The sequence below is a fragment of the Simochromis diagramma genome, unplaced genomic scaffold (genome assembly GCF_900408965.1).
Source record: "Simochromis diagramma unplaced genomic scaffold, fSimDia1.1 OVJJ01000419.1, whole genome shotgun sequence".
NCBI lineage: Eukaryota > Metazoa > Chordata > Actinopteri > Cichliformes > Cichlidae > Simochromis > Simochromis diagramma.
The window spans coordinates 1920064-1933577 of NW_024387244.1; the positions used below are offsets into that span (position 1 = coordinate 1920064).

Below are 13514 nucleotides of genomic sequence, written 5' to 3' on the forward strand. Positions count from 1 at the left end.
TGACTCACATCCGCAGACAAAGTCCAGCGTCGTGTCCACACTGAGACGAATTGTTCTCTCACATGTGGTAAGCATCTCCAAAAACACACCTCGGCGCAACATTTATGCACACCTATACGAAACGCATAAATCTGCTGTGTGTCACCAGACGTGCTGTGCCTGCTGTGCAAACACACATTGCTTTAATGAGCAACAACAACAACAACAACAAAAGGGACAAATGAAAGGCCTGTAATACAACACAACGCTGAAGCTGAATTAACAGTTTAGGCACGAACAGCAAATTACTTCCAAATTTTTACTGAGCCAAGGAAGCAGAGACACTAATATCCCAGAGTGACGCAAAGCAGGGAGAACAGCAGCAACAGTTGAGTTTGTGTCTTTTTGCCTTCGGTCAGCAGATGTGTAACAGCAAGCAGGAGAATTAGTAGATTCAGCATGAATGTCTTAATTAGCGCACAAGGACGGTAAAACCAGCTTCTCCCTTTAGTTCATTTCACAAGCCACTGGTTTTTTAGGAAAACAAACAAGATCTGGAGAACAAGGCGCTACAGAAACATGATACATTTTTTCAATTATCATTTGGATTTGGATGAATTCTTCAACCTGAAGAAGACCGCTGACAGAGAGAGATTTGGGTGAAGCCTCCGTGTCTCACTTCTCCAGACTACATTTCTCCTCATGTTTGCCTTGGATATGAATCCAACTCACTTAATACTTGTGGGACAGCTAAACTTTTAAAGCTCCCATTTAATGTGGGCATTGTTTGGTTATGTTAACCACATGCGTTGGCTTTTCACGATCTGAATCCCTTCTCAAAAAACGAAGTGCCCGTGAAAATAAACACGGCTTCTTGCTACACAAATTGTGCACTAATTGTGTATTTGGACTGAATCGTTTTAAAGGTTGGAGGGCATTTTCCATTCGTGAAGGGACGCTGGGAGGTGACAGCTTGACGCTGATTAGTGTGTTGATTTGTGCAACCTGAAGCCTTACCTGCAAATACAACCGCAAATCTAAGGACTGCTGCTCTTACGGCATTTCACATCTTCGGTGGAAGAAAAACTCTTTTGTGTTTTGCATGTTCCACTTGAAATACGGGAATTACAATCATAACTGTTTCTCAACCAAAACAAAATAAGAGTTTCTGTTGAAATTTAATCAGCAGTGAAGCAAGGCCAGTCCTTTTTTTTTCTGGATACAACATGTATCTTTCTGAGGAAAAAAAATCTTCTTGAATTACTGTATTATGTTGTGAAATATGTGCTTGTATTTAATTTAAACAAAAAAAAAAATCCCAGATGGTTTCAATTATGAGATAAACTACACTCATATTAAACTAATAAATACAACGAAGACCTTCAGAAGGAATAAGAACGCTGACTACGAGGGGATTTTTTACAATATTCTACGTATATGTTTCGAATCTTTTGGCTTTGGTCTGTGGTGGGAGAAGAACTTAGTGGTTTATGATGACTCACCATACACTTGTTGGGTTTCTCTCCAGAATGGACCCTCATGTGAATGAGCAGCTTGTAGCGTGCATTGAAGGGCTTGTAGCGCCGAATACAGCCAGCCCAGAAACAGGTGAAGTCCTCACCTTTGCGTTGGTCGATGTGGACCTTTTCAATATGTCTCACAAGCTCCTCCTGCTGCTCAAAAGCAGCACTGCAGTCAATCCAGCGACACACCTGTTTATCCACCAGCCCTCCTCCTCCGACTTCTTCCGGCTCGGGGGCTGCGTGGGCCACCGCAGGGCCTCCTGAGGTTGGTTTGAGTCCGAGGGAAGAGACTGGAGTTGTCTGCTGGTTGTGATGGTGTAGTGGGCCGTTGGGAGTGGGCCCCACATATTGGTGCAAGTGGTAAGGCGGAGGCATGGCCGATCGAGGTGGGTGGTGAGCGTGACGAAGATTCCCACTGCGCCCACTTAAGTGATGGTGATGATGATAGTGGTGCTGAAAGAGTTTGTCTTCGCTGGGAGAGAAGTCATCGAGCGGTTCCTGCTTGAGGACAGCCCCAGATCTTTGGCCCCCATCTGGGAGACCCCCACCCTGAGGCCCCGAATGCAGAGCCCCAGACATCAGGGCCCCACTCATCAGTAGCCCCAACCCGTCTGAGCCTCCTCCTCCTCCCTCAGCTGTTCCTCCAGCCCCACGCCCCTGCAGCATGGAGCCCTGCTCCTCGCACAGCCCCAGGCTCTGCCCTTGGCCTTGCTCCGGCTCCCCTAATGACACTGAAGAAGAGGATGAGGAAGAGGAAAGAGACAACAGGCAGGTGGCAGGTGAGGACAGCTGACAGCTCTCCTGCAGTGCAGCCTGCTGGGGGCTGCTGTGTGGTGGGGGCCTCTGGGGGGCTTCCCGTGAGCACGAGTTAGAGGGTGGGGAAGCAGTAGAGGAGGAGGAGGAGGAAGAGAAGCCGGCGCTGCTGGTGTTGCTTGGCGAGAGGTTAGTACGGAACCCGTTGACGCAGGCGACCATCGACATCTGGGAGGAGGAGCAGATGATTGCGGTGATATTGATCTCCTCAGAAGCGGTGCCAACAGCTGATGGGGAACCGGTGGCAGCAGCGGCGGTGGATTGCGAGGCCAGGGACAGGCAGCGTCTCTTCAGACTGCCAGCGCTGAGCAGCCGCGCTGAATGACGGGAGCCAATTGGAGACAAAGCCAGCGGGGAGGAGCCATCTTCATTATTAAACGGTTGTCCTGCGTCTCCTGGCACAGCGCTACCTACACCGCTCACTGCACATACGCCATTACCGCTGTTGCTAACATGCAGTGACCCAACCATCTCATCCCTGGCCACCTCCAAAACTTGGCCTGCGGCGTGGGCCTGAAATCCAGCCTGAGATGAAGACGCCACGTTGGAGATCTTGTAGCCCATCGAGCTCTCCTGTTTGACTGGGTAAGGGAGAGAGGAGCGAACGCCGCTGGCACCGCAGCCCAGGCTGGGTGAGGCCCCTGGCAGGGTCCTCCCGAAGGCAGAGGAGGATCTGCGGGGAGAAAAATACAAAAGGAATGTGAGCACTATTAGCTCAGTGCCTGTTGACAGACAGGCTGGTTCATCCTTCCCACCAACATCGCTGTCAGTGTTCTGCCTTTTCATACTGTCGTTTCATACTCTATTTTTCTTCAGTTTAAAATGAAAATCACGTAAAAGGTCCCACTAACCTAAAATATTTCAGCTGAGCCTCCCGTATCAGAAGGGAGTTATGGATGGAATAGACCATGACAAGCGAACAGCAACAGAAAATTGTTGATAATCCAAAGTGGCTTTTTTTAATGAATAAATGAAAGAGGATCTTCTTGTAGTGAGGGGATATGAATGGGCATTTAAGACTAATAATAGAGCGAGGGGGAGGGTTGGACGGCGACTGAGACCGAGAGGCCACTGGCTGGTGTGTCCATCTGACGGGCTTTGATGACACAAAGGGGTTAAACCCAACCCAACAGTGGGGATAAATAGGGAGTCACCTGTTTTGGTGGTATAATTGCAGCCTATGAAGGGTCACCATTTACAATACTGTGTATTATGGTGGGAATCTTTGCCTTGCTGAATGGGGAACCCAGGTCATGTTTCTCCATGCGTTGCTGTGATCTCCTACATAATCATTCCTGTCAGTTGGCTCATTATGGATTTTGTCCAAAGCCCCTGAGTGATGTGAGAAGAGCTCTCTTTTTCCCTGGCTGTCGTCTTTGTCTCTTCCCCAGAGCACGCCCAGGAAAAAACAGCACTAATGCTAACTGGGACAGGAGAAAGCCACTGGCAGGCCTTGTCATCATTGCTGTTAATAAAGACTTGACCCCTCTTCTTATTTTTTTTCTATTCGGTAGCCTCATTTCCTCTTCGGCTGTACTGAAAATATTGAGAGACAATACGGGAGAAATGAAAGTCTGTCCAGACGCTTTCAGCCGGATGGCTAAGACGAGAGAGAGAGAGAGAGAGAGAGAGGAGTCGGGGGAGGGAGAAGGAGGACAAATCCACTTCTGCCTTGACCAACAGTAGTCACAATTTGCACACGGAGGAATTGCATTAGTGTAGCATAAATGTTGTACTTCAGTGTGTTTTATGAGGCCGCTGGGCAATGCTGTCTAGCAACATATGTGTGCAACTGATTCACAATAGCAAATATAATGAGAACCATATTGTACCTGCATATTGTTAGTAACACTACACCAAACAGGAAACATTCAGAACTGGAAGTGGAAAAATATGATATCAAACGGGAACAGTGACACTTCACCTGGAGTCTTGATGAGGCCCATCCTGCAGAAGGAGGTCAGGTGTAGGTCTGCTGCACTGGAGGCTCTGGGAGTAAAGCCCCTCCGAATGACCCCCCGCTGGAAGCAGCAGGCTCTGCCCACATCGCATCAGGGGGCCCTCGGCATTGCCCAGCTCAGCATTTGCATCCTTCTCTGAGCAGTAGGTCCCATTCACTGGAAATGGACAGAGATAATATTACTAAATAGTCTACTTCACAAACTGCACACCTTTTGTCAAAGCAGACCAACACATGCGTTGTGCGTGCTGATATCAAGGTATGTTTTTAGCTAGCAGAACACTGACCCGATGTTACTCTCAAATTAAAAGTTGGCTAAAGCTAAAGCTCAGTGATCTGCTGACCGTCCTGGAAAAAGAGACAGCTGAAAATAATCAGTTTACAATGGGATGCATGCAATCACGGACATGTTGAAACTCTATTACATTATGAATATTCTCTCGAGGAATAGTTGTTGGCTGCCTCAACTATCACCGCGTCGAGTGATACACAGAGAGCTCTTTGGCAATATCCGACTGGTGGCTGTAAGAATAACGTCACATATTAGTGCTGGAGTAACGAAGAAATTCTAATCCAAATGTCATTTTGGAAAAAGAGCTAACTCAGCCAAATGAAGTGAAACTGTTTTATCTTTCAAGACCTTTAATTAAAAAAAATTAAAAATCAATTATTTTAATTGTTATCATTTATCACATTTTATCATTTATTTGTTTCACTGGCTAATTTATATTTTGTAACAAGTCTAATGTAAGTAGGCGGTGAGTTAACATAAAAATCAAGAGCTAAACACAAAGGTGTTTATCATCTCAGAAAAAATAACAATTAAAAATATACGAATAAATAAAAGGAGAATAACTGCTGAGGAGTTAAGAAGACAAAATTCATTTTTCTGACTAAAAAAAAAAAAAAAAAAAACAGGAAAATGTGTTAAATTCAAATCTGTCATAACCTGTCATTTTATTCAAATGTGTGTTTTAACACGTTTGTCTAATGTGATTACTTGATGAAGATTGCATACTTTATGATTGTGGCCATAAATGTAATAAAAAAACAAAGAGAGGGATGAATGTGAGAGAAGGGAGGGCTTGGTGTATGAGGAAATGTTTTTGAAGGGTAAGTCGATATCCCCACGCTCGTGTGCAGGCGACTGCGCGTCCCCTGTTCCAACTTTCTTAACTCAATTTCTTAAATTTAATTTTCTGCTAACAATATTACTGATAATGTTATCACACACTACAAGCTATAATTAATAAAACCAACCAGCTATTCTGTATGTGAAAGAAAACATTAAGAAGGAAAAAAAGACAAAAAGCACGTAAAGGAGAAAATCTACTAAATGTAGTGAAACGTGCAAAAATAGGGATTTATGAAAAAGGAAAAAGAAAGGCGTAAGAAAGCTATTACAACATTAGTAACAGATGGAAAGAGAGCAGAAGAGAGAGAGGGAGGGAATGTTTTGGAATATGGGAAAAAGGTTATAAGAATGAACAAAAGACAAGAGAAAACAAGGGCACTCTGTGGTCATGTTATCCTCAGTTTAACAAACATATTTTCACATATCCTTCCTACAGCTGACGAGCCCAAGTCTCCGCTGCGTTTGTCTTTTCGTGGGTCACAGCAGAAACACAAAGAAGTAGAGAAAAGGCAAAGCGAGCAACGCAAACAGTGCAGCATCGCCCAGGGAACAACGCTGCTTTCACTCAAAACTGTTAACAGAAGGCGAGATGAACTTCAGCTCTCGCCTGTTTTCAAGCAACACAAATCGCTCTGTTTATCAAAATCTGGACCGCTCCACTTTGTTTTATTTCATTTATTTATTTATTTTTACCATTTGTTGGCCGAGCATCTCACCGGTTAGTGTATACAAATGAGTTTCTGTATGAAATCTTCAAGGCCCGACGATGTGAACCAAGCATCTCCCCGCCTTAGGTTAGAAATCAATCAGGCTTTGACTGAATGCACATGCACTCGCACACATATCTCCTAGTTACCAGCCTTTATTAATAATAAAAAAACAAAATACGAAATACGAGACAGTGTTCATTACTCCCTTCCACAATAATGATGTTTGCAGGAAAAGAAACGAATTACAAACAGAGATAAACAAGATAAATATCTAGAAACGATGATAACCTGTCTTAAAATTGATTTACAATAACAGCGGCAGAATTCATTTGCTGTTTTGCAGGACAGTCTAAACAGAAAGAAAGTGCACCATCTGTCACTTCTAAGCTTTTATATATCAGGATATAATAATTTATGTCCTTTGAACGTCTTTAAATTAGGGACATATAACCTGAGACGAACAACATAATATGACGTAGTTCACCTCGTCATCGTCGATTCAATGCAAAATGCAGAAGCATTATGTGAAGAACTAAGTACACCCCAAGATTTAATACACTGTCCAATAGACGGTCTCGCATTTGACTTTAAAACACTTTCACGTTTGGCTCAATGGCTGCAAGGCGCTCCGGCCCCGCGGCTGCAGAACAAGACCAAATCGTCCCCCCTCCACCACCTTGCTTGACAATTTGTATGAGGTGTTAGGTTTTCTCCAAACGTGGAGCTGTGCATTATGGCCAAACATCTCCGCTTTGCTCTTTCAAACTTTTCTGAGAGAGGAGGCTTTCTCCTGGCAGCCCGCTCAGTCTTTTTCTATTTGTACCGTCAGAGATGACGCTCTTGGCTTTTTTACATTTCTCTCATCGTTGCACAGTCTGACCTGTGTGAGTTTGCTGCGACATCCACTCTTGGGAAGATGTGCATCTGTCTTAAGTGTTTTCCTGTGAATAATCTTTTCACTGTAGAATAACAGCCTCATAAATAACCTCCCAGCAGCTCACAATTCAAAAGGGTGTACGTAATGCTTCACATACGGTTTCTGCATTTTGGCTTGATTTTTGTGAAATATAAATTGTCACAGTGCAACATGTGAAGCGTTTTTGTTTTTGCTCATCTGACATTATATTTACTTGCTTAAGGTTCTTGTGTGGCTCAAGGTGTTTAGACAATTTTTACATTTTTTTATTATATTAAAAATATTTGCAGGAAAAAAGAAATTCAACAGTTGTGTTTTTAACTCTCAACTACAAACCCAATTCCTAAACACTGGCCCGTGATCCTCGGGCCCTCAGAGGGAACCGCATTAAAAACAGGCATGATTCTGCCATGGAAATCACACCATGAGATTGGGAACACTTCCAGAAAACACCGTCTTACACACAGTTCACTGTGCCATCCACAAAGGCAGGTTAAAGCAAAGAAGAAGCCATGTGAGTGTATCCAGAAACACTGCCGTCTTCTCTGGGCCAAGCTCTTTAAAATGGACGGAGGAAACGTGGAAAACTGTAATTTGGTCAGATTCTTTTTGGAAAATACGAGATGCTCCGTTCAAAAGCCTGTATCTCTGATGCTATAGGGGTGTATATGGAGTTAGCAGCCTGAACATCTGGAAAGGCACCATCAATGCTTAAAGGCATATACAGGTTTCACAGCAACAATGCTAAACCCCAAACTGTGGCTATTCCAACAGCGTGGCTTGGTGGTAGAAGAGCGCTCGACTGACCTGGGGACTGCACCAGATGAAAACATCTGGCACGTAATGAAACAAAACTATGACAACCCAGGACTGTGGGGCAGCTATGATTCTATGTCAGACAAGAATGAGACAAGTTTCCCAGGAGTCCAACAACTGGTCTCCTCAGGTCCCAGACTTCGTTAAAAGAAGACGAGATGTTACATAGAGGTCCTGTCTCATCTGTTTCCATCAAATTCAAAAGTTTGTTTCTTTATATATTTAAAATATGCACAGCACTGCCCTTCATTTGGACAGCAAAACTCTTCTGTCTCTGTCCTTTTCGGATTAGGAAGTAGTCAGCAGGACATAAAACCTCTTGGGTACAAAGAAAGAGCCACGTGATCCAAACAGAGAAATATGAACTATGACTGCATCTGTTTGCCCAACCTACAAACCACAAACTGAATAAAATTAATGATGATGTGACCCTGTCAAACACCGTATAGACTTTAAAATTCTTTTGCTTACTTTTAAAATTTTAAACAATTTGGCACCCAGTTACCTGACTGAACTCCTCCGCTTGTACAAGCCCAGGAGGGCACTAAGATCATCCTGCCAGATGCTCTCAGAACAACTTAGATCCCGGCTGAAGCCCAGAGGTGATCGGGCCTTTGCAATTGCAGCACCTAGACTCTGGAATAGTCTCCCCGCTTCTATTCACAATTCTGAGTCTATTCATTCTTTTAAATAGCGTCTTAAAACTCATTTTTTTACTTTGGCTTTTGGATCAAATTAGTTTTAACCATCATCAGGCCTGTTTTATGTCACCTTTGATGTTTGTTGGTGTGTTTGTTTGTTAACTTTTAATCTCTTGCTGTTTTTTGCTGATTGTTAAGCACTTTGATCAACCCTGTTGTTGGTAAATGTGCAATATAAATGAATAAACCTGAACCTGAAACCTGATCGATTAAATATGTTTGAGCAAAATTTGTGTAGAGCAGCAAAACAAAAAAGCGCTGAGCACATGCAAAGTAATCTACAGGTGTTTTTTTTTGTGTATTCTTTCAGTAAAAGTTACACTTACACATAAAGTTTTATTGACTTCCTATGATCTTATGTGGGACTCTACACGCAATTTTCCAGCAGTTTCCAATTAGATGTAAAGTATGAACATACTATGCTCCTGTGTCCAATATTCACATCCAAGTATTGCTTAAGTAGCCCCGTATCCAGGTGTTGCAACTCAGGGGTTGTCTTCAACAAGAGGCACCTTCTGATTTTCTCCAGGACATTGAAGTAAAAGTGTTTCATGAGTGTTAAAGTTCTTGATCCCTTCACTGCAGAGAGTTGGCGCTCCAGTGATTTAGAGCTTTGTGACATTAACAGAATCAGTCATGCTCTGGTTGGGGAAACAGCAGCCTCCTCGGCCATATGGAGGTTTGGACCGAATCCAAACGTAAAATCAGTTTATATTGAATGTGCTATGGTAATTCACTGTTGAACATTTCATTGTGTGTTAGAGCCTAGTTTGATCAGGAGGTGGGAGCCAGATAGAGCATCAGGGACTGAGGTGAAATGTAAGACATCCAACAGGAATGACAGGTGAAGAGTGTGTGTGTGAATGAAAGAGCGAGAGGTGATCATTCTCTGGATTATGCAGAGGTTATGACTCGCCTATTGAGCGAAGCAGCTATGCATCATACTTTACATTCCCTTGGCTCTGAGTTTGAATTTTTTTCTTGTTATGTTCTGAAAAACACTTGAGAAAGAGAAATGTGTGTCTGTGTAATCCATTAATATAGTTGAATGGATCGTGGCTGAGCAGCCTATACGGCTTCATCACAAGCTCACAGGCAACACAGCTGTTAAATGGAGGAACAAGGAAATGAGCCAGCAAGGAACAAGGGCAATATCCGAAGCTGGAAACATTAAACCAACATGAAGAATCAAAACCTGCAGTCCCTCAAAATGGCTACTGGACGCTGGCTCCAAAACGAAAGCCAACTGATCCCCACACACTCTAAATTTCAAACGAGCAGACATAAACAGGTTTACAGCCTGGAACAAAAACATCTTTGCTCTCTACAGCTAACTTCCCCGTTCATGTTTTTTGTTTTACCCATTAAAATTATATTGAGGCAGTTGTGCATTACTAAAGATATGACCAGACTGACTGATGGATGCTGACACAGGCAGCAGCAGCTGTTTGCTGAGCTTGAGTTCAGCAAATTTGTGCTATTGCACTGAAGTCTGACAAATATATGGCTTACTATGAGGTAAAGTACACTAAAAGCCCATAGAAGATGTGCTTACTGTAGCTTAAGTACAGGGTGGGCCATTTATATGGATACAGCGTAATAACATGGGAATGGTTGGTGATATTAAAGTCCTGTTTGTGGCACATTAGTATATGTGAGGGGGCAAACTCCTCAAGATGGGTGGTGACCATGGTGGACATTTAGAAGTCGGCCATCTTGGATACAACTTTTGTTTTTTCAATAGGAAGAGGGCCATGTGACACATCAAACTTATTGGTAATGTCACAAGAAAAACAAGAATAAAGTTGCGTTGAAACCAAGCACACCGTTGTTTTTCCTTGTGACATTACCAATAAGTTTGATGTGTCACATGACCCTCTTCCTATTGAAAAAACAAAAGTTGTATCCAAGATGGCCGACGGTTAGTGACCATCCAGCAACCACTGGTTGCTGGGTGGCCGACGGTTAGTGACCATCCAGCAACCACTGGTTGCTGGGAAAAAAAAATTATATTCTGTGAATCGTTTGCGAATTATTGCTGGAGGCTGTTGAAAGTCACTAGCATTGGCTGCAAGGGGTGAAGACGGAAAAGCTTCTTGTATTTGTTTCGGTTGGCTAACAGGTTGACATGGTCACCAGCAAGTTGCACAGCAGACAGCAACTTGTCTGCAAAAACATGCAAACTACTTGCCGAGTGTTACTGAAACGGCGAAAAGCGCTGTGCAAATTGGATATGGAGATTGCTCGTGTTTAAACTAAACGCATTGTGAAAGGTTTTGTTTGCGGTCGTAAAGTTCAACTTTTAATTAAGCCAAATGTTTAAATTTCACTACAGCTCAGACAAGTCGAAGTTGAACTCTACTACCAGTCAAAACAAGCAGAAATTAGGTTTTTTTTGTCTCCGATTTCACCCTGTGACAACCAGCTGCCATTCAACAACCGTTTGGGGAATACACAGCAGCCGGAGGTGGGGCGGGGTTTGCCGACTAGTCCCTAAGTCTGTCTGGCTAAGGCATTAGTTAGCACTATTTAGCAGCTAACTATGGGTGCACCATGCTAGCCAAGCTCTTAAGTGTCAACCAACTTCATTAACCAACACATTATTTTTTTTATAGTAAATGTTAAATGTAAAAACAATTCGCCTTAACGCCCACTCACATCCTGGGCCATCTGACCTCAGGAAATCACATGTTAGGTCGGGGCTAGGTTTCACAATGAGCTCACCCGAAACCTTGGCTGATTGTGACCTACACCCGTTTTCACACCTTGGCTCGGGTGATTAGGAAGAGGATCATTAGGGGGTCCATTCTCCCTCTCGGGGGGGACACTCCCACAGGGCTTAAATCTGGGACTCTCCACCATTTGACCCTAGAACTGAAGAAGCTTCTCGGATGAGAGGTGAAACGTCTTCAAGCAACTTAAAGAAGTCCAGACGCTTTTCTTTCCAAGCTCCTTAGACTACGATGACCTGGATGACTGAGAACCTTCACAGGCGTAAAAACAAAATCTTCAAGAGGAAACTCCAAACCTTAAGTTGAACTTGAACTAGTACTGTGTCCAATCCCGTTACGCACTACAGAACAAGCAGGGTGGGATGGTCCTCTGTTATACACGGTTGCAAACATTCAGGCCCAATTAGGGAGTGATGCTGTAAGGCCGTGAGATCAGAGAAGCAGGGGCAGAGAGAAAGAGGCAGGGCAGCGCCAGAACCACCAGGGGCAAGTGCTGTTTTCAGTACGAAGAGCATGTACAGATGTGCTCGCTCATCCCAACAAAGAGCCACTGATGTTAGCATTGCCAACTAAAGACAGAGCCACAAATAAGGAGTCTATTGTTATTTGTCTCTTAAGACGCCACCCCTAAAAAGAAAAAAAGGTCTCTTCTGGGAATGACAGGAAACGGGCCCTCTTTGTAACAATGTCTAATAATACTCTCACATTCAAAGTGGTATCTTCTGTTCCATAAATGTCATCAACTGGTTTTTATTGCTCAATCTGCCTCCTGTATAATTAAAGCACCACGTTCCTTTCAGTGCACATCACTAAAGGATGGCAGTAAACTGCAGAGCTCAATGAGATGTATAAGAGAGGAAATAAGACTAAAGGAGCCAGCACATATGCTCCATTGAACATGAGTATATAAACTAATCCCTCAAATAAGATTGCAATTATAACTGGATAAACGGGGTTATTGGAGAACTTGTTTTGGGACGCGTTTGATTATTTTTTGGCCGACTACGTGGCGAGAAATAAAGTTCCAGCCACCCGTACACTCCGCCTGCTCTGATGTCATCCATTTGTCATGCTTCCTCATTTGAAAAAAATCCCTTGGGAACACAGCACACAAAGTTATAAAGATCAGATGCATCGTGATCGTGAGTGGAAAGGGCTTTCTAATCCTTTCCCCGCTGATTAATGTAGCCGCTGTGGCCATGGAGGCTGAACATGAAGACAATGGACAGGAACAATGAATGAATGCAGACTCGATAATTCTTATAATTAGGGCACGACTCACTCTTTGGTGGAAGGTTGTGGTCACTGTGACTGTGATTACGCTGATTGTTAAACACGCTTCACATAACTGGACGAATTTCACGTAGCGGCTCAGGGCCAGTTAGGGTGCGCTGTAACTGTACACCTATTCAGGCTGCCTGCAGGGCTGATGATCAGAGTCATGTTCAAATTCAGCAGTGTTGTGCCTTGGCTAAAAAACTCTCGCCTGACCTCAGTGACTAATAAATGACTAATAAAGCAGAGCAGACATGTGTCTTCAATCAAACAGAACTTAACCCCACTGAAACAACATGACTATTATCCCAAGATACTCCGTTATGACTGCATTACCATACAAAGCATTCCAATCTACACAGTACTGAAAAGATCAAACCACATCATTACATAGTTTCAAGTCTGTGTCGCTGTCTCCCTATATGAAGTCTCCATGTTTCTCCATAGACAGTACCAGTCGGTCATCTGATCAACAGATGGTCTGGACAGGATTGTTAAGTGTAATTGGTGGTAATCTGGGGCCATTTTTTATTTTGGTGACACTTCATTTTCTATAATTCTCGCCTCTCCCTTTTAAGTCACCTAAGCAGTGTGTTAAGTGCCAGAGTGAGACTGCACTTGTGCCAGCGTTTAATGCGTTCAAGTCTTTAGAGACATGCAGGCCTCAATGAAAAGCAGATGTGCAGATGGATCGAGGGTTTAAGGAGAGGAAAGGGGAGCGATCGGAGGTGTACTGTACTTAAAGCAAGGGGAGGCTGCTGAGGGGGTGTCGGAGAAGGAAATGGGATGTGAGGAGTGTGATGCAAACATCTGAACCCGAGGTACAACAAGCTGCCAAAACCGCAAGACAGATGCCTCTGGAAATCCAACGTGACACCTCGACGGGCCCCACTTTGGCACCATAAATCATAACATTCAGCACATAAACAGTTAATAATGATCATTTTATCCCCG

General features: G+C 43.6%; 1 protein-coding gene across 2 annotated transcripts in view; it reads right to left on the reverse strand.

Moving 5' to 3' along the window:
- Positions 1–13514, reverse strand: part of LOC120747322 (zinc finger protein GLIS1) — a 78646-nt gene that overhangs the window by 43018 nt on the left and 22114 nt on the right. For both annotated transcript variants that reach the window (XM_040053110.1, XM_040053109.1), the window contains exons 3-4: positions 4240–4432; positions 1482–2988 (exon numbers count right to left, since the gene is read on the reverse strand). In XM_040053110.1, the coding sequence (XP_039909044.1) occupies positions 1482–2988; positions 4240–4432 (1700 nt within the window). The remainder of the gene's footprint in view (positions 1–1481; positions 2989–4239; positions 4433–13514) is intronic.